The sequence below is a fragment of the Silurus aristotelis genome, assembly GCF_946808225.1.
Source record: "Silurus aristotelis genome assembly, chromosome: 6".
Lineage (NCBI taxonomy): Eukaryota > Metazoa > Chordata > Actinopteri > Siluriformes > Siluridae > Silurus > Silurus aristotelis.
The window spans coordinates 18193874-18215850 of NC_139579.1; the positions used below are offsets into that span (position 1 = coordinate 18193874).

The 21977-nt window shown below is 40.8% G+C and overlaps 1 protein-coding gene across 2 annotated transcripts in view; it reads left to right on the top strand.

Moving 5' to 3' along the window:
• jmjd1ca (jumonji domain containing 1Ca) overlaps positions 1-19150 on the top strand; it is a 72704-nt gene extending 53554 nt beyond the window's left edge. For both annotated transcript variants that reach the window (XM_083543541.1, XM_083543542.1), the window contains 24 exons: positions 1798-1900; positions 2749-2873; positions 2987-3124; positions 3290-3331; positions 3542-3668; positions 3868-5618; positions 6262-6416; positions 6599-9105; positions 9424-9625; positions 12643-12872; positions 13093-13245; positions 13331-13420; positions 13546-13670; positions 13843-13930; positions 14059-14222; positions 14313-14594; positions 14822-14990; positions 15198-15288; positions 15647-15777; positions 15930-16052; positions 16448-16587; positions 16811-17014; positions 17559-17690; positions 18144-19150. In XM_083543541.1, the coding sequence (XP_083399667.1) occupies positions 1798-1900; positions 2749-2873; positions 2987-3124; positions 3290-3331; positions 3542-3668; positions 3868-5618; positions 6262-6416; positions 6599-9105; positions 9424-9625; positions 12643-12872; positions 13093-13245; positions 13331-13420; positions 13546-13670; positions 13843-13930; positions 14059-14222; positions 14313-14594; positions 14822-14990; positions 15198-15288; positions 15647-15777; positions 15930-16052; positions 16448-16587; positions 16811-17014; positions 17559-17690; positions 18144-18245 (7374 nt within the window). In that variant the 3' untranslated portion in view covers positions 18246-19150. The remainder of the gene's footprint in view (positions 1-1797; positions 1901-2748; positions 2874-2986; positions 3125-3289; positions 3332-3541; positions 3669-3867; positions 5619-6261; positions 6417-6598; positions 9106-9423; positions 9626-12642; positions 12873-13092; positions 13246-13330; positions 13421-13545; positions 13671-13842; positions 13931-14058; positions 14223-14312; positions 14595-14821; positions 14991-15197; positions 15289-15646; positions 15778-15929; positions 16053-16447; positions 16588-16810; positions 17015-17558; positions 17691-18143) is intronic.
• Positions 19151-21977: the final 2827 nt, after the last annotated feature.

Consider the following 21977-nt stretch of genomic DNA (forward strand, 5'->3'; position numbering starts at 1 on the left):
AATCAGTAATTCACCTCTAGAGGCCGCTCTTGTAATGACAGCGGGCATGAAGCTGGAAAAACTATCGTTATGGATTATCGATAGTTCCAGCAATCGGTGCCTCGACCCTTGTACATAACTAAAATAAATTTTTGTTTGAAAGACAACCTTTATTATTAAATACATGTATGATATGAGTAAAACATATATTTTTAGAGTTACCTTTTCAAGATATGTCTCTGGCTGAGGGCCATTCCAAAATGTGTGTTGAACACCTTCCCAGAATGGGATCTTTAGAAAGCACATATGAAGCTTATAATCTGGTGTCCACAAACTTTTGTCCATAAAATGTATTTGTAAGCTACAGAATGTCATATTTATCCAACAACCAGCATGTCCTGAAATGTTTTTATTCAGGCTGGAGATTTTTTCTATACAGCTTCTGCTTAAGGTAGGCATTAAATGTGATTATTATTGCTGCCCAATAACAAAAAAGCAATGCTAAAACCCGCTGTGCATTTACTAGTTTGTGACTGTAAGGCTCCCTTTTAAGTGTTGAGAGATGAGAAAAAAAATTATCATGTGGTAGATCTACTGAAACATTGTGTGTTAAACTGTGTGCCAGTGTCAGTGAATGTTTTCATCAAGATAATGCGTTCGGTTATGTGTCTGCAATGGAAGGAATGTTTCTATATGCACCTGACACTCTACATGTAGATGTATACCATGAGAGAGAGACAGGAACCGAGTGTGTGTGTGTGGGTGTGGGTGTGGGTGTGTGTTTGTGTGTGTACAGGTTGAAGCTGAGGTCAGCCGGGTAGGACTCTGAAAAGCTGTGAAATCACACTGACGTTTCAGAATACAGGAATAAAAACTGTAAAGCCAAAAGTACCTAAGAGAACGAGAATGGCTGTCGGATGGCTGATGGCCAGCATTTGGCTATTCAAACAAAACCAGCCATGCATCTCTGTGCCGTCACACACATTTTACACCCTCTGCACAGCTAATGGTGTTAAGACCTAGCTTAGACGTGACCTTTCCAAGTGAAAGGGATCAACCTTAATTCTGTGTGTGTGTGTGTGTGTGTGTGTGTGTGTGTGTGTGTGTGCGCTCGATGGCAGAAGAGAAGGAGAGAAACAGACACAGAGAAAGAGAGGGAGGGAGGGAGGGAGTTTACTGATATACTGGATAGGGAAGTCATTAGAGTTGTACAGGTTGATGTGAGATGTGCTGCCTTTGTGCATGTGTGTGCGCGTGCACACGTGAGTGTGAAAATATGTCTAATGTGAGTGTGTGAAAAACTGGAAATTAGTCATTTCTCTTTGGTATGTGTGAGAGATGCTGTTTTATATAACCAACCTTGTAGATCTTGACTCTCTATTAGTGTGTGTGTGTGTGTGTGTGTGTGTGTGTGTGTGTGTGTGTGTGTGTGTGTGTGTGTGTGTGTGTGTGTTTATATTCAGTATGTGTGTGCCCATGCAGAGAGGGGTTGGGGGGGGGGGGGGGTTGTGTTTGGATTAGCAAATGCCATGTGTGTCTGCATTGGCTTGTCTTGTAATGATTCTCTGTCTCGTTTTTCTTTGTGTGTGTGTCTGTCCATATGAATTTGTAGATATGTATAATTTCACTTCTTCTCTCTAGCAGTCTTCTGTTTCTTTTCCACTAACTACAGCTATTCATAGCCTCCTGTGTGTGTGTCCGTCTTTCCTAATTAGTTACTGGCTTATAAAAATCACACTCTTATGCTGTTTTGTGTGTGTGTGTGTGTGTGTGTGTGTGTGTGTGTGTGTGTGTGTGTGTGTGTGTGTGTGTTTTTAGGGGGAAGTGGACGGCGGGAACTTGCTGCTGAGAGATCTTTCAAGCCATGAGCAGCTCCAGGCTTGGCTCAGACATCGTCAGCTCCAGCACATTCTTCAGCTAGGTAATCTATTCCACTTTCTTCTGTCGCTGGAAAATTAGAAAGTTGGGCCATCTCTTTAAATCCTTCAGCTAAGAAAGCACTTGAAATGCAGTGTCAGGCTTCCAGTTGAGTTTGTGTTTTATCATTTACTCATTAATAAATGTTAGTTAATTACAGAGATGGCCGTAAGTCCTTTCTATCAAGGATATATTTTGTTTCTTAGACTGTTTCATGTTTTCTTCTTACTTGTGTATAACTATAGATGAATTTACCTCGTTGAAGTGAACATGTGCTAATCTTTTACTTTCTATTGTGTTTTATTGACCTGCATCCTGTTTTCTATCAGTATGATGTGTTGCCACAATATTACTAATCGGATTCCTGGGCGTTTTAATTACCCATCACATAATGGTACCTTTGAAAATAGGAGCAGTTTCCTTGTGGCTGTTGGGTGACCAGCTCATTTGCTAAAGAGTGCCAGTAATTAATAGCTACAGTACTAACAGTGGAGGAGCTTGCTTGCTTAGATTCACCTTGATTTGCCTTTTACTCCGCATTCGGTTTAAAATTGATGAAGCCGACCAAACAGAATTTCCCTAGATTTTCTATTCTACCTGATGGGAAAGTTAAATATACTACTGTTAGATTGTTGGGTAAAGAGTAATCAGTTGGATATGATATGCTAAATAGGATTCCAAACTATTTAAAATATAAAAGTATTAGTATACCTGATATATGCTATGGTACAAGATGGCACGTTGCTTCGGATGTAGCTCTAGGTTTTTTTGTTTGTTTGTTTTTACTCCAAATGAGGACCCGTGTTGTTTCTGTGATGATGCCCATAGACAGTTGTTATATTTGTTATACAGGACACAGCAGTGTTAAGGGCCTCAGGGTAAAGGTGTTCCAACCCGACTCCAAACCTCAGTGGCTTCATGGCATTGTCAGCCATCATGAGCACAACAGCAGAACCATGACTGTCATGAGCGACCAGGTGAGAAAATGCACACTGCTTTCTGAGCTTGACCAAGCAATTGCAGATTAGCTATGATAAATTGAAGTGTGCTATGCTATGTGTCATACACATGCTTTTATCTCATCCTGTAGATAGCAGAGCCTATGAGTGTGGACCCTGTGCTCGTACATGTGCTGGTTCTGGACGACATTAGCCAGTTGTTATTAGTGGAAGAAAATGCCGCAACAAATTGTAAACCTCACACTAACAAGATCAGCAGGACCAGCCTGGTGAGTAAAACAGTCTTCTGTTTATTTTGTGTGTGTGTGTGTGTGTGTGTGTGTGTGTGTGTGTGTGTGTGTGTGTGTGTGTGTGTGTGTGTGTGTTTGAGTGGGTGAACATTTGTAGTGTTTTTTATTTTATTTATTCTTTTATGTCTTTTAATCTTTCTCCAGAATGCAGGAAACAGGTCAAGAAACACTACAGAAACAGACAAGGTATTGTATCACACACACACACACATACAGTAAGTAATTTGATTCTTTATAATTCACACACACACACACACACACACACACACACACACACACACACACACACACACACACACATATATAGAGCTCATGATTTATTGACTCTACTATAAACACACACCCACACTCATGCACACACTTATCTCCCCTCCTCCCTCCTCCTCTCTCCTGCAGGTGTGTAGCTCGGGGCCAGTGCAGAGGAAACAGCGAGAGCTGTGCAGCGAAAACTCCAACTGCAGCCCAACAGAGGACATCACAAACGGGATGAGGGAGGAGTGCAGAGCTGATGAAGCTAGAGCAGGTGAGGTGCACCAATACATTAAGCTGATATTAAAAACTTCCTCACTGTTTGAATTCCATTTAGTTTTATTTAGATTTATTACATTAGGGAGAGGCCATTCTCATTCAGCGCTCTGTCTGTTGCCTAAAATAGACTCTTTCTTGTAGAGTCCTCTGCACACCTATTGTTTTATTACTTTATTATTTTTACATGTTTCTAGATTCCTCAAAGAATAGGATCAGCCTTGGTGAGAGGAAGAGGAGGAAACCAGGGGACAAGGAAGAGCAGGATGAAAAGGACAGCAGGAGTGTTGGGTTCAAAAGGCAGAAAGGTAACAGTGACTCTGATCAGTCAGAGTGCAGTGATTCAGAGGGCAACATCTTGGACTCCAAAAGTCTACAGAGAAAATCTTCAAAGAAGCCAGCTGAGTGCTTGACAGTCAACAATGCTGCAGCACATATAGGACATGACCTGAAGGCTCACTTGTCCCCCAAAATCATAGAACTTTCTTCCAACCAGTTAGCAGAGAATGAATGTCAGACAGTAGGGAAAGTAATGCCCTTGCAGGGTCATTTAACCAACACACCTTGCAACAGAGTGTATCAAACAGTCAATTCACTACAGTGCACCATGATATTGGGCTGTGATAAAGAAGAGAATGAACGCGGAGAGAGAGTGACCGAGATGGAGGGTCGGAGTGAAGGTGCATCACAAGAGGACTGTGAAGCTGTCTCTGCTCTACTGGCATCTCAAGAGAATGAGCAACTGGTTTCCTTAGAGCCTGCATGTGTGTTATTACACACATCACCATCCGAATGTGGAGGGGTTGAGTGTGAACAGGAGATTATACCTGGTGACTCAGAGGGCAAGACAACTGAATCAACATGCACAGATGCCATCACACCAAATGGCAATTCATTAGAAGCAGTAAAAGAAGAGCCCAAAGTAGTGTTGACTCACTCTCCCAACATGCTTTGCAACAAAAAGGTTGATGCTGTTAAAGTACATAAGTCAGTCCAGTCTCCTAGAGCTACTAGCCCTAGGCATGATGCTGCTCTTTTTTTAGAAATGGCCCACAAGGCCAATGTAAACTCAAGTCCATGTGCCTCTCTTGAGGAGATTTCCAAGCTACCAAACATTACGGAGGTTACCAGACTAAAGTGCAGTGCCTCTCCTCAAGCTGCTAAGATTGAAGAGAGCAGTTTACCATCAAAAGTCAGTACTGATGACGTTCATATTGGCTTTAACAACACACATTGTTCCAAAGTGCCCCCTTCTTCGACACTTCATCAATTGAATGCCTCGTCTCCCAGCAAAACAGACACACAAGCTCAATCAAGGACCTCTCCTCAGAATATTGCCCATACTTCTAATCACACACTTATTCCAGACAAATCAACTAGGAACCTACTGATCATTGACAGAAATGAGCCTTTCACCGTCTATCGAGATCCAGCACTTGTGAGGAGAGAACTGGAGAGTCTCTCTCCCTATGTCCAACTTCCACACACCCCACCCAATCTCCATTCAAAACACCATCTGAGCCCATCTCCTTCTTCCAGCTCCCCCAGCCTTACCTCCACCACTTCCCACACCAAGATCATGAGTCCCGCTGCACATCTATCACCTCTTCCCCTTCCCTCCCAGTCTCCTTTATGCTCTACTCACCCCTCTATCCCCCACCCTCACCTACTTCCAGCTCTCTTGCCCGGTTTGCCCCCGTCCTCAGCACTCCTGGCTGGACATGCTCGGCTGGGGCCTCTGGGACTTCCCCATCACCCACTGGCTCTACAAGCAGCCCCGTCTCTTCTAGGCCAGGGCCCTGGAACTGCTTCCCTGGCACCAATGGGCCTGTATCCAGTACTCTGGCCACCTTTTCCTAATGGGGTGCATGGCTATGGTCTGGGAATACCAGGGTCCAAGTGGACTCCTCCAGAGACCTCAAGCATCTCTGAGGCTACACGGAGGAGGGTAAAGATTAATTTAAGTCCATCAACTACTGTGTTACTAAAGTTTATATAATGTTGAATGATATATTGGGGAGTAAAGAGTAGGATACATTTTAATGAATTAGGTAAGGCATGTATAAAAAGAAAGAACATTGTGCAAATCTTATGAATCTATGCTTAGTTCAATTATAAATTAATAATATTTCATATTGATTGACAACGTATATTGTATTGGTGTATTACTAATCATAGTGATACTAGTAGGACCTGACAGTATGGTGTAGATGGTGTAGTAGATATTATTTTGTTTTTGTTTCAGATCCAAATACTGTTTAGGCATTGTGGTAAGGATGTTCTTTTTGGATGATGGAATAATTTGTGCTTTCTGGGGCAGAAAAGAAATGTGAAACAAGTGAAAATAAAAGCCCTGCTGATAGAACTGTTCACTTTCTCAATATTTGATTGATGAGTTGTGTCTGGTACTCATGTGATATTTGTGAAGTTTAATCTGTAGATGCAAAAAAAAGGTTTGCTATTCTGACTGCACAAATATCTGTAGGGACTGACAAATTTAAGGCTGAATAGTCATTTGACTTGTCGCTGGAGAATAAAAAAAAAATATGTGATTTGTGCTTATTTGTGTGACTGTGTTCATATTTTCACAGACTACACCAAACCCTTGGGTCCCTCAGACCTCTCCTGTAACCAGTGTAGAAAATCAGGTTTTGCGACCCCTACTGCCTGTACGGCCTTCAAGCACTGAACCCCAGAGACCATCCAGGATTACCCAGCCCAGCACCCCTATCTCTAAAAGTACAGAGTGAGTACGCATTCATACATCCTATAGCTCTACAGATAAGGTCTGGGTATGACACACCTATACACCTATAGCTCTACAGATAAGGTCTGGGTATGACTTTCTAGTTCAGCCAGGATTATTAGTGAACTAAACAGTGTTGTGTGCTATTGTCATGCATTTCTGCCTGCTTTTCCTGTTTCTAGGGAATCAGAGATCAGTGCGTTCACAGAGGAACAAAGCTCCATCAAGATGCAGCTGAAGGCAGAACAGGAGCGTATAAGGGCAGTAGTGGGAAAGAATGGACACATATCCCATTCCACAGTCACAGAGTCACCTTCTGCTCGTGCCAAACAGCCCCAGTTGGTGTTTGACCTCACAGGTGACCACACCAGCTGTTACCAGGAAGAGAGTCGACGCATTCTGCAGGAGAGCATTGAAGTAGCACCATTCACAGCCAAACTCAGCTCAGATAAAGAACCCTATCCTAAAAGCCCCACTCCTTCACTAAATTTTAAAGAGAGAGAGAAAGAACGACAGCATGAGAGAGAGATGCACATGTTCAGACATAGCGTGCCTCCTAGGTTGCAATCAGCCCAGCCTTCACCGACACTTACCCAGAGTAGCTACTACACTCCAGCAGCTGGCAGTGTGGAGAACAAGGCTTCTACTCGTAGAGCGCCACCCAGCAAAGAGCTGTATGAGAGACTGAGTTCCCCAAACACTGCTGCCTCTGTCCTCTCTTTATCTAATACACAGAGCACTGTCAAAGCTAGACCTCCACCCCTTGTCAAGCATAACCCTGAGAAAGACGAGGGTCTACTGTGCAAGATTACAGAGCAGTTGATCTCAAAAGCTGTTTCAGTGGACTTACTGGAAGTCAGTACTATGGAGAGAAAAGTCTCATCTGCTTCTCTCACTCCAGTTTCTTCTTCTTCTTCTTCTTCTTCTTCTTCTTCTTCGTCTTCTCATGTTGTCCCCTCACTGCACAGGGCTCCCATTTTCCATCCCCCAGCCTTACCCATTGTGACGTCTAAAGAGACAGGGCAGGGTAGGTTGTCCCCACCGACCTTGACACCCGTCCAGCCAATAGGCTTATCTGGGAAGGGTCAGAATAAACACATACCGCCAACATTAATACCAGAGCTTAGACACGGAGCAATTGCTGGAAAGAGAGCAGCTCCTGAGCCAATATCCTTCGCAAAAAAGGGTTATGATTTGCATAGGGGTGGAGTTTTGCACAATCGAGAACGAGCGCTAGGAGGTCATGCAGTCAATGGAGGATTGGCGAATACACAGGCAGCTACTGCGTCTGTAATTGTTCGTTCTTCTGGCTACATGCACATGCCTGTGAACCACACCATCACCGAAAGGTCACTTTCTCAAGTTCAATGTGAACATGTGCGAGCGTTTGAAAAATTGCCCAACACACACTCGAAGGATAGCAACGGTCAATGTAAGAGGGGCATCCTGTGGACCCCTGTGGACACAGTACACCCTGTTAACATGGTCACTTTAAAGCATGACATTAACACACCTTTGAACATGACTAAAAATATGAGTTCTCATTATTCTAATCATGGTGTGAAATATTCTGTAAATATGGATACACCACACTTTGGAATAGACTCCAAGGAATGTGAAAAAGAGATGGAGGAAATTAATAAGGTAGTTCAGCCAAAGGTGAATCTCTCCTGTTGCCTCTCTAGAGACATCCCTCATGTAAAGAAACGCAGAGCTGGACTAGCTGCTTTAGAATCGAAACAAATGCATGCTGTTCAGCCTCTGACCACTATGGACACTTTGAATGCTACCAAGAGTAGATACATTTGCACTACAAACAGTACACATACCAAATGCACTGCACACAATCTGGACCAAAATAAAGAGTCGATATTCAATCCCAGCCCAGCCAAATATCCCAGGTTGGCACCTGAGGTCACTGGAGTTGTAGCCAACAAACCGGATTCCGTGGCAAAAGTTCAGCCACTTACTTCTTTATCCCATACTAACCAACCTGCCCAGTCTGGTCAAATCAATTACCACAAACTGAAAAAAGCTTGGCTTACCCGGCACTCTGAGCAGGACAGAGGTAGTATCACTTCAGAGACAGCAGGGGGCAGTACCACACTAACCACAACAACCACTGTCTCTCTGCCAATCAAACAGGAGGTGAATGGACTGGAGGATAAATGGTCCACACAGGAGGGCAAAGAACATTTTCTGGATAATAGGAAATGTAAAACTTTAGACAGGAAATGCCTCATTGAAGACAGGAAGACCAATGGAATCAGTGTTAAGTCCAACATGGAGGATAAAAAAACACCTCTCACCTTGGAAAATAAAGTTACTTTTGAAGATGTAAAGCCCACCATAGAGAGAAATGGCAACTTGCAGGGAAAGAAGGCTAATTTTCAGAATAAGAAACTATGCATTAATATAAGGAAGCCAAGCCCAATTGACATAAAGATAGAGAAGGATAATCATGGAGAGAAGAGGATCTTTCAGTCCAGCTTTCAAAGTGAGATCGGAGGGGACTCAGGCAACGAAAGTGAGTGTCATAAATTTAACCCAGGGAGCATACAGCGCCCCAAACCTGTATTCAGAAAGAAGCCGAATGACAATGAAGATGAAGAGGGTGAAGACGATGAGGCAAAGCTTAATGGCACAATCCAGAGTACCAAAGAGAAATCTCAGCACAGGCTGCCTAGCAGTAAGTTAAATATCTTCTTTTTCTTCTTTTTTTTTTTTTTTTTGGAGCATGGGTGTTTTAGAAATGCAATTTTGTGAGAGTTAGGCTACAACTTTAACATTTGTTAAGCTGGCTTTTTGCAAGTTTTCCCAGTTTTTGTTGAATAGCTGTCATCAAACTTTTTTTTTTTATTGTTTTTTATTTGACTAGTTTTTCCCACAATGCAGATAGGTTGTGAAATGCAGCAAAAATGAATTGAAACAGTATTCTAATCGATGTATCGATTATATATACTGTCACATAAGCTGATCGAGGTTGCTGATGGTTCTTTTTCTTCAGACGGCATTGGTCGTTCAGTGTTAAAGGACTGGAGGAAGGTAAGAAAGCTAAAGCAGAGTGGCGAGGCATTCTTGCAGGATGACTCGTGTGCAGAGATTGGCGCAAATGTCCAGAAATGCCGGGAGTGTCGCTTGGACCGCTCACGCAAGGCCCAGGAACCTGTCCTTTCACCTGTGTTCTGTCGCTTCTACTACTTTCGCAGGTAAGCCTCCAATAGGAATGGGCTGGCTGTTTATGGGGACTCTGTTACAGTCTAGCACTCTTTCTGTAGAACCCTAGTAACTGATGCTAGCATTAAGTTGGTTTCTTCTGTTAGTGATAATATTGCTATTATAAGTCTAGCTACTGCTGCTCTATGCTGTTATTAAATGACAGCACTCACCTATCATTGTTTTAGTGGGGTCACTCTTCCTTTTCTAGCATTCATATACTTCTCTTCTCACAGTGATTTCCTTTCTGTGTCTACACTGTGCTGTACATTACTGAGCTTGCCAAGTTAGCTAGATTGCTAACACAGCAGCACTGAGGTGGGAGTCAGTTTCCCTCCATTTCATTCCTCATTCTGCCTGATGATCAGTTCTTCCTCTGCCAATTGCCCCCCTCTTACTTTTTAATAAATCCTGTTGTCTATCTGATTAACAGATCTGTGGCTACATACTTAGAGCAGGTTTAAGTGGCTTTCCTCCCTCATGTTTTGGCAAGTGATTTAACAACCCCTGCTACAAAAATCTTCTGTTACTCTACTTAAACAACCCATGTTACCGGTGATCTCACCAAGTAAAGCTGTATGCCCAATGTGCATTGCTTGATTCCTGAACATAGATGATATGTAGTTGGGCTTAGAATATTGTGTTATGTATGATAAGCAGCAGCATTATTTTAGCTATTCTTCTGCTAGTTTTGTAACAAACACAGCAATCTGCAGACACTGATCACCAGTGTTCCCATGAAGCTGAACAGGCAGATTGTTCACCGCTGTGCCCAGTGTGTATGCTGTGTTGACTGAATAGTGGCCATACAATCCTTAGGTCAACTGTTTGTCTGTCATAGTGGAGATACAAGGGACTCCATTGTCTAATTAGAGATTGTCCTACTGGGCTGTGGCAGCCATCATAAATAGAAGTCTATAGCCAGGCTGAAAGCCCGTTCTCTATCTCGACCTGCAAGTCTGCAAGGAGTCTCACCTCCTCAGGGGGATTAGAATCATGCTTCTCCAGGGAGTTCTCCTAATGACATTGTGACATACTGTAAATTATCCAGGTGATTCTCACCACCTCTGCCAGTTACAGGGGGTGAAATAAAACACTTGCTGTGTATGTAATTGGGATTCAATGAATCCTGGATAACCGCCAATGTTATTTGTCAGCACTGACCGTTCAAAAGCCAGAAGGAAGTTTCTAGGGAAGGGTGGCTATCTGACAGTGGTATTTATTGCAAATAATGTGCAATATGGCACTTTTGTGGCTTTATTGGAAAGTCTTGGATGCATGTACACACTCACTATGCACAATTATCCACTTATGCTAGTCTAGTCTAGTAGGATACCCTGTACTTACCAGGGCTGCAGCAATCAATTATTTTAGAAAGTCGAGTATTTTACTGGCTAGTCCATTAATTATTGGAGTAATCAGATAAGAAGTATTTTTTTCTTCATTAAAGATAGAATTTCAAATATTCAAGAGAAAATAAGATGGGTCTCTTTAAATAAACAAGTAATTAGTTTCCATTTTAGAAAAAATAAATTTTATTTTGCTTAAATTGTAATCTGTGGAAACTAAACCCAATTAGTGCATTTAATTGCCATATTACATTAAAATACAAATATATAAATAAATAAAAATATTAAAAAATCAGTATAAAATAACTTTTTTAAAAAAAAAGAGGTAAACGCACTGCGTGGTGTTTTCTTTATTTTTTAGTTTAAAATGAATTTAGTTTAAAACTGTGGAAACTTTCTGTTGTGTTCTTTGGCATGAATCTTCTCCTCCTCGTTTTCTCCCCGTTCCTCCCCTTTTCATTCTGCAGCGTCTTCTGTGTTTACCTGTCCATCGGTCTCATTTATAAACACACAAAAACAAGGCTGAAAACGTGTGTACGGCACTTTCCACGCAAATGTTGTGATTTATGGAGCGTGCGCTCAGAAGGCGAGAAGGGAAAGACGGAGCTCACAGCCTTTGCGTGGAAAGTGGCGCACACACGTCACTGCAAAATAATTTACCTTGATGCTTTTTTTGTATTTGAATTGGTCCAGTTACTTGAGGAATCTTATCAGCCTCTGTACTCACCATCCAATTTATTAGGAACACATTTATGTCGTTATTTAATCAGCCAATTATGTGGCAGCAAATCATGCAGATGCAGGTCAAGAGTTTCAGTTCAATATTCACATTAAACATCAGGATAGAAAATAAAGAGTGAGTTCTGTGACTTTGATGATGGCATTGATGTCAATATTTAATAAACTGCTGATGTCCTGGGAATTTCAAACACAACACTCTTAAAAGCGAAAGATTTGATGTGAGAGACAGTTCTGTGGGTGGAAATGCCATGTTGTTAAGAGAGGTCAAAGGAAAATTGCGAGATTGGATTAAGCCGCCAGGAAGGATATAGTCACTCAACTATTTTTCATCATTCTGATTTTGGATGTGAATATTAACTGGTGCTCTTGACTTTTATCTGCATGATTTTATGCATCAAGCTACTATTGCATATTACATTTTAATTCATATATCCAGGCATTTTAATGATTCATTTTTTTATTTAACATTTACAGTATTACAAGCTAGATTATTTTCATTAAATATGCAGGGTTCAATTGGACTCGGATATTTATCTGAACTTTACTTAAAAACTGCTGGAGTCTTTATTATTATTTATCATTGTTCAGTTAGCAATTCTACCTGATTTTAATGGAAACATAACAGGTTTATAAATCCAGTTCAAAGTGCCTTTAAGTCAACAACCAAGCTTAATCATAGTCTATAAAACAGCTCCTGAGAGCCTATATAAAATTGCTTTGTCCAGGAATACATGCTGGCAGCCTCTGTCTTATTCAACATCACTCTGCCACAAAGTGCAAAATTGAACAGTATCAGCACTCTCAGGAAGGGTTTTATTTAGTTGTTCATCAAGCTAGAAAGCAAACTTTTATTACCACCCAAGTATATCATTCTCATGGTCATGGTAACTGCTACCTCTGCCCTTTTTTTTCTGCCATAGATTGTCATACAGCAAGAATGGAGTTGTGCGCGTGGACGGCTTTTCTGTAGTTGAGGACACTGATGAAGAAGCAGTGCGTGTGTGGGTGGCGGGCTTTGAGGTCCAAGAGGAAGACAAGCAATGGGAGATGGAGCTGGACACAGCCAAATATATTCTCACACTCATAGGAGACAAGTTTTGCCAGCTTGTCAAGACAGAAAACATCGCTGTCACATGGGTCAAGAAAGACAGTGAGTGTCTGTGTGTATGAAAATAGTGTATATAACATAGTATGGGTATATAAATGAATATAGTAGTATAAGCACAATACAATAAAGATACAATGCAACAAATCCATTTTATTAATTAATCATATAAACAAATAATAGATTAGCCTTTCATTCTGTTAAGAAGAGTTTTTCAATCCTCACACTTTGTACAACTTTTGTGTGTGTTTTGGTGTGTGTATAGCCCAGGTGATGTGGAAGCGTGCGGTGAGAGGTGTGAGAGAGATGTGTGATGCATGTGAGGCTACTCTGTTTAATATGCATTGGGCCTGTCACAAATGCGGCTTTGTGGTTTGCATGGACTGCTACAAAGCCCGGGAGAGGAAGTGTGCCAAAGGTTAGAAATACACCTACATGACACTTACTAGTGTGTCTCATTTCCTGTGTGATCACACGTGTATTTTCTTTTTCTATGTGCTTAGATAAAGAGCTATATGCATGGGTCAGGTGTGTAAAAAATCAACCCCATGACCTGAAGAACCTAATGCCTACTCAAATAGTCCCAGAGAGAGGTGAGTGTGTATCTCGTTCACCTTTTTGTGTGTCCTAGTACATAGTTTGACCTAAAGTAAGATTCTTGTCAGTTATATTGATTAGATGTCAAGCCGAGACGAAAATTGTTTTGTATGACCTACAGTTTTAGCAGATTTACAGAGTGCCATGCACTCTATAAGAAGCGAATACGGCATCCCCTCTCAGTGCTTGTGCTTTGGTAGCACTGCTTTCCTCTCCAGATCCACCATTATCAATGGCCTTATCCAGGTAACAAAGTTTCCCACTTCTTATATTAAGCTCTCTAGTTTATATATATTTGTTCCTGATTTATGCCTTGTTTCTTGGATCATGCCTTGTATGGCTTCCTTTTTACTTTACAATGCTTTAGATGTATTAGATTTTATTCTGAAAAGGTGAAATGATTGTGTTGTGATGTCAGGTTTCTGAGAAAACGCAGTGCGACTTGAAAAGCCAGCAGCAGAAGAACATACAGAACACTGTTCACAAGATCCCCACAGAGAGAATCGGTAAGTAAAAAAAAAAAAAAAAAAAAAGATTCTCAATTCTCAAAATTCTCTATTCTCAAAAGATTTGTGCTTGCTTTGTGTGTGTACATCCAGTAAGTTGTGCTGATGTACCTTTTTGCGTACCTCAGGAAAATTGGACCGCGATGATATGGAGACTTTGGGCAGGAAGTCAGGTAGCCCAGAGCAGGGCTCCACTTTGCGTGAGCTCCTGACATCCACAGCTGGAAAACTGCGTCTGGGATCCACTGGGCCTGGAATTGCCTTTGCACCAGTTTATAACAACACCGATCAGGTCACACCCTGAAATTGCCTCACATCCTTGTAATCTTGTCATCTCTCGAAATTGTTAATTAGTTTACTTTACATGTACCCTATGTTTTAGACTGCTCAGAAAGCTCGCATGCCCAGCCTCCTGGATAACATTATTGCCTCAGTAGTGGAAAACAAAATTCCTGCATCAAAGATGGCCAAACTTGGGTTGAACCAGGATTTGCTGACAGAGGAGTCGGTGCGGGAAAAATTGAATCCTGTTCGAATCCCATTGGCTGACCCACATACCAGCGTTCCACATGATTGGATAGGCAGCTACCGGTTGCTTTGGCTTAAAGATCACCATCACCTAGGCAACCAAAGACTGTTCAAAGAGAACTGGACACAAGAGCAGGTTTGTGTTACAGAGCACAGTTTGGGGAATAACAGTTCCAGAGATGAGAGACGAGACAAGGCAGGCACTTTTTAGGACAGAGGATACTGCAAATTTTTCTTCTTTTCAACTGATATTTGGCACAGTGGAATACTCAATGGAATAATGACTTCATAACACATTAGTAACCTGTATAACTACTACAGCTCAGTGTAAGGACTGATTTTGATTTCATTGTTTCTACACAGCCAGTGCTGGTCTCTGGTTTGCACAAGAGTCTGAATGCTAGTCTGTGGAAGCCAGAGCACTTCAGCAGCGAATTCTCAGCACTCCATAGTGATTTCTACAACTGCCGTGATGGCAGCATCATTAACACCTGCCTCAAGGAATTCTGGGATGGATTCGAGGATGTGTCAAGTAAGTTGTTTGTATAAACCACAGACATTTTAGATGTCAAAATGGGACCTGTTGTGTTATAGGTTCGTCTATGATTTTAATTAGCTTGGCACTTTAATCGAATGTATTACAGCAGAAAAAAAAAAAACAAGGTATGCAGAGCAAAGGGTCCTCCAGAACTGTGGTTAGTGATCACTGCTGTTTCAATTATTATAATTTTTTCATCAGAGAGAACTAAATCTGCTAAAGGTGACCCTGCTGTATACAGACTGAAAGACTGGCCATCAGGGGAAGAGTTCCTGGCACTCATGCCATCCAGGTTAGCGCTCCACACCAGCCCGTTTTCCCAGCTCGCCCTCGGCATAAACACCCCACCTACAGAATTAGAATAAACTTTAATTAATTTGAATATACTTGAACATATTTTATTATGAACCTCTATATGAAGCTTGAGTTGCAGCTCATTATTCTGCAGTCTAACCTTTTGTGACATTTATAAAATGAGTTTTTCGTTTAATCATTTGATGACTCCGGGGTCTATATTTTACCTGGGTCACTTGTGATGATAAAATGATATGCACCTGCCAGTTTATGTTGAAGAAAGTTTGTAGTGCAGATATGCAGAAGCAGTGTATAGTATGTGTGTTGGATTAAAACAAATCTATTGCCTTTGCAAGGTATGAAGATGTTATGAAGGCATTGCCAGTTCCTGAATACACCAGTCCAGATGGCACCCTCAACCTGGCCTCTCGCCTTCCATCGTTCTTCATTCGGCCAGATCTAGGTCCTCGCCTCTGCTGTGCACATGGTATTCCCCCAGTCCTTCACCTCCTACTGTCCTTCTTTGCCTGTCATTCCTTGTTTCAGTAATTTATCCCATTGCCCATTTTTAGTAACACAGTACCTTTAATATTCCTATGTGCTATATAAATATAATTGTGTGTGCATGCATATTCACAGGTGTGACAGCATGCCCAGAGCAGGACTTTGGAACCAGCAATCTGCATGTCGAAATTTCTGACACTATGAGTATTCTGGTCTACGTGGGTGTAGCCAAGGGCAATGGAGCACTCTCCAAGTCAGGTTAGACCTTTATTGTGATTATTAGGTTATTCTGTGGCACTGAAATCCATTTGACTTTGAGGATAAATTATAAGAAAATAGCTATATAAGTAAATTAATTGCTTAATAAGTTATTTTGTTTGGAAACTAAATAAACCCAATCAAATGTATATGACAGTTAGTGTGTATTCTGCTTTATAACATAACACCTAAAATAACACCCAAAACAAGTTTACACTGTTGTTGGTTGCAGAAAATTACCTTATAGACTTATAACTAACAGATAATGGTGATCATCAATTGAGACAACATTATTCCTTAAATAATTTAGTAAAAACGCCACTCTGTAATCTTTAAAAGAATTTTATGACCCATGGTGTGTGTCCCTGAGGTAACCTTCAGTTTGTGTCTTTCAGGAGTTTTGAAGCTCTTGGAGAAAGAGGACCTGGATGAGGGTGCAAAGAAGAGGCTGAGAGATCCCAATGAAATTCCAGGTGCACTGTGGCACATCTACCTGAGCAAAGATCTTCATAAGATCCAGGAATTTCTCCAAACGGTATGGTACTGTTTATTGAAGCAGTGCAGTGATTTATGCTCAAAGGTCATACATTAGATATCTGAACTGGATACTGTTCATTACCACTCATTTAATGTTTGTGTGTGTAATAAAGTAGGAATAAAGTTAATAGGCATTAAAAGGTAATCCTTAAATGTATCGTGTGTGTGTGTGTGTGTGTGTGTGTGTGTGTGTGTGTGTGTGTGTGTGTGTGTGTGTATAGGTAGCAGCGGAGCGTGCTGAGGCAGACACTGAGGCAGGCTCTGAGGCAGAATGGGAGAGTGAGGCAGACCCCCTTCGTGAGGGGAGCTGGTATCTAAGCCCGAAGCTGCGGCAGAGGCTGCTGGAAGAACACAGTGTGGAGAGTCGCACGCTGCTGCAGTTCTACGGAGACACTGTGATTATCCCTGCCGGAGCCCTGCACCAGGTCCTTCACACACACTCTGTACATTATCTCTCATTATCTCTCATACTTTATTAAAAGACAAGGACAGAGTAGAGTAGAAATGCAGTGATATAGATCTTCCTGTCACTTGTGTGTGATACTAGTAAGAAATCAGAACCTTTTTTTTTTATTCTATGTGTCCTCCACTGTCAAAGGAACATGCGTACCAGAGTAGAGGTATACATCATAATTGGGTTCCATTGGGATCTAGGAATATGTAGGGGGAACAGGTGGTTTCAACTTGCATGCAAAGGTGATATGAATCTCACAGCAATAAAGAGTGGCCATATTGATTTGCATAGGATTATTCATTCTCAAAATCTGCATAAAGCTAAACAAGCCAATTAGGATCACTCTTTTATGAAGGTGCAAGTTCCTGCAAAAGATTACAGCATAATTTAATAAAAAAGGTGTTAGAAAATCATTAAATATTAACGGTTGCTTTTAATGGTAATGTATCTAAAAATAATTATTAATATAATTTTTTTATTGTAAAATTAAATTGTATTGTTTCTCAAATGTTCAGGTGATGAATTTGCACAGCTGCATTCAGGTGAATGTGGACTTTGTGTCCCCTGAGCATGCCCACAACTCGTATTACCTGACCCAGGAGCTCCGCCCTCTCAAAGACCAAGTTAATTATGAGGACAAATTGCAGGTAAGGGGACACGTTCACATTTTCTTATTCAACTGTGTCCGGTGGTGCTCTCTTTGTTCATTACCCAGTTATTAAAACCAAAATACAAAAATCATTTGCTTGTTTCATATAAAGATGTAGTCATCCCTGTTCAACCTGTTAATGCATTACAAAAAGAATAGTTCAGCCTTCTATACAGATGGATGTGTGTGTATTTGTGAGCAATTATGTGCCAGCAGCACTACATGAGATGGATTGTTCAGCCCAGCGGGTAAGAACAGCCTCTCGTCGTCTTCTTAATCCGAAGGTGACGGGGAGGCTAGGTTTTCGTAGAAGAACGCAGATACTGAGAAGTATCTGAAACAGAGCTACCTTTATTTCTTTTTTGCCCCTGCGTAGCCTATAAGAGGATATTGTCGTCATCATGTATTCCGCAATTAATTACTCACCATTGCATTCACCTTGCTTGTTCAGGTAAAGAACATCTTCTACCACTCGGTGAAGGACGCCGTGGCCGCTTTGAGCCGGCACTTAAAAGAGCAGAGCACAGAGGAGGTGAAGGAGGAAGAATGCTGACGGAATTCATGCTCACTCGTGTGAGCGCGGCGCCAGGTGCAGACCTTCTCCAGATCCCTCCTGCTATTAGAACCGATTCTGAATGCGTACTCTTTACACCAATGACCATGAACACTATTTTGCTTCAGTGCAAGGACCCATCACATTTCCTCCATGATGTCACCATACTCTGTTTGATTATTGTTGCTATATCTTCTCCAGAGCTCAGCCCCACCCCAAGATCTTCCTGCTTGGCCAGGAAGTAAGGTGAGAGGCTGAGGCTTGTCTGAACAGTGGAACAGAGGAAGTGGAATTCTCTCTGTCCTGTGCAGGCAGCTGCAGAGTTGCTGAGTAGGAAGAGAGGTGAACTGCTAAGCACAGCACTTTTTAGCTCTAATGCTGTACATGCTATAGGCTGTGAATATCCAATGCAAAAGAACAACCACCAATTGCATTTTTCTCCAGAAGATGAGGCTCTGAGGCGTATTCTTAATCAGTAGTTATTGTGCTGCTAACTGTTAGCTACACTTGTCTGCCGAGGTTCAGACAGTCGGGAGAGCAGCTAGGCCAACACAACCATAGCAGCATTCCTTTGCGTCAGCCAACGCCAAGCTGTTAGCTTTTATTGTTTATGTTTCAAGGTGATATTAAATTATTAACAGTTTGGCTGGTATTCACTGTGCAGAAGGAGAATATAAAGGAATTTGCAGTATATAATGTGTTTAAAAAAAAATTTAAAAAAAGTTATTGTGGAATTTTCAGCTGAAATATATGTAAATAGCAGAATATACATATATAATATATTAATTATGATTTTTCTATAACATGGTGTGCTTTATTTGCTGTATGTGTTGTTTGCTACTGTATGTACATTGAAGCTAAAGAGATGTTTTACATTTTCCATTAAAAATGGAATCGAACAAGAAGGGATATTATGTGTCAATTTTCTGTAAAAAAAAAAAAAAAAAAAAAAAAATGAAGACCTCTGCATACATCAAACTTTTTTTTGTGTTATTTGATAGTATTCTTTTGTTAAACATTTTCAGTGAATACAATGACACACATTTCCAGACCTCACTGTTGTGTGTGTGTGTGTGTGTGTGTGTGTATGTGTGTGTGTGTGTGTGTATAAAGTGTGAATACCCTGGTAATACTTCACAAACCCCTGGGAGTTCCCAGACCTCACTGGTATACTGTATGTACACATATATAAAATGCAATCGTTCAGGTTAAGTACCAGTGAGGTCTGGGAACTCCCAGGGGTTTGTGAAGCATAACCAGTGTATTCACACTTTTTGAGTTTTATTACATGGTTGAAAATCAAAAATTACAACCCATCAATAGCATTGAAATCTGTAGTTACATCTGAGATCCAAAAAAAATCTATGGCTCTTATAGTTCATACTGAATGAATACTTGAATACAATCATACTTGAATTCAAACCTTAAAAACAAGTAAACCTATAATTAATGTCATTAAATAAAACTAATGACAAAAATAGCTGCGATATTATTTCGGACAGTTATTATTTTGCTGAACTTTGTAAATGTTTTGCTTTTTTAAATGATCACTGATGGGTTTCCAGATACTCACAACATTATGTAACAGTGCCACCGGTGTTTTAATATCCACCTAGTGTGATTATAAGAGAAACTAATAACCCAGAGCAGATCAGCATGGCGTAGCTAGGGTAAATTTGCAAAAAGTCTCACACTGTCTACCAGCACAAACAATGTTCTGACATCACAAGTGCCTGTATTTTGGCCCTCTAGATATGCAAGGATGTTTGGAAACTGTGGACTGTTCGAAGTCTCAAGGACATTGAGATGTGTCAACTTTACACGTTTTGTGTTCTTCAGGCCTCACATTCGACATTGCTGGTGAATGTGTGCTTTTCCAGAACTCCAGAACTTATTTAATATTTCAGTCAGAGAGGAATAGATTATACAAGCATTCAGGAGAGACATCTTTTAACACAGATCAGGCAAATCTAGTTGATGTGCAAGCCTGCAATTACCGTCAAATTGAATGTGAATGTGACTTGAATGCTGCTTCTCACTGCTCACTAAAAAATAGCAAAAGTGCATTTGTTTGTTGACTGACTGATTGAGTAATTGAGTAGGAACTAATTGAGGATTCATATAGCTGTATATGGTCCTGACTCCTTAACAAAATTCATTAGCTAATAGCACTTTATTAGAATATTTATAATCCAGCAAGTGTCCTATCAGTGTATTTTCTGTCCCTAAAAAGGCTCCAGTTGGGTTATCTGAAGAAGAACAAAGGTACTGGATAATAATGACTAATTCTGGTTATTCCAGTGGCAGGCTGTGCATTTTATACCTAGGTGTCCTACCTGAATAAATAAATCCATCTCTTAACAGCATCATTATGATACCACACCAATAGAAACCATTAATATAATACAGAAATTCAGAATAACACAACGCTGCATCACAGACAGGTATCGTATGCAGTGTAAATGAATTGTATTACTAAAGCAAGAAAACCAATGAACACAATTCGACAAGTCTCCTGTCACTGCAGTCACACCTGCATCAACCGCATACATCATCTCGAGCAGAAGCATCAATTAACCTCAGAAAATGACCCAGCAAAAAGCATAACAACTGGTTTGGCTGCATTATACCATACTGATTATACAATACCCTTTCAATGTCCAACATTTCTTAAAAAGTCTGTTTTTTAAATATCCTTGTAAGTATCTGTGACCAAATCAAATTCTCTTCTGTCAGTCATTGTGGAAGGAAAAAACAGCTTTTAAAGCTGTAAGCTCTGACTAGTGCTATCTGATCATCCAATCAAAGGACGTGAAAATGCCAGCTAGGGTCCTCAGAGTGGCCAACTTGCACTCTGGTTGGGTAAAACAACAGCATCAAGCACCACGGATTAGAAGCTACCAAGAGCCCAAGTTCATTTCTGAAGGCCTTACAGCAACTCCATCTCTGTGCACCTGAGAGAACCACTATGAAGTGAAGAGAATTTCAAGAGTCAAGAAGCTTTTATTGTGATTTTAACCATATATAGCTGACGCAGTACACACTGAAAGGAGACGTTCCTCCAAAACCCTGGTGCTACATAAACAACATAAAGCTACATAACAGAAAAACACAGAGCTAAGAACTAGTAAGTGTCCTCGCCACATAAAGTGCATCGTGTGCAACCTGGTGCAAACAGTGCGAGACAAGATTATGCAAAATACAACACAAGACAGTGTAGGACAATACACAAAACACAAAATAGCGCCGTCAGGATAGCTACTGTGTATTTTACAGTGCAGTGTGCAAAACAGAATTGACTATTAGGAAGAATTTTATAAACATTCATGGACACAAATATATTAAAACATTTGTCAGTGACTCTGATCAAGTTTAGGCCAGCACAGAACATCTTGCTGCCCCTGATAACCCACCACTGGCTTATTTTTATTTGAATGTAAATAATGAATGTTAATAGGTTGTTTTTTGTGGGTTTTTTTTTTTTTTTTTTTAACTGTATAATCAGTCCTCACTATATATGGTATGTAGTATACAAATGTCAGCAACAAAAAGACCTCAGTAGTTACCCTTTTCTTTTATTTGGTGGAAGGTTGGTTGGTTTGGTCTGCTAGAAATCCATGTTTGGACCCAGTAATCCCCAACTGCCTAATTTTCTGATTGGATGAGATTTATTCCTCCCATTTTTAGTCACTCTGGATATAAGTGTCTGCCAAAATAAAATAAAATAAAAAA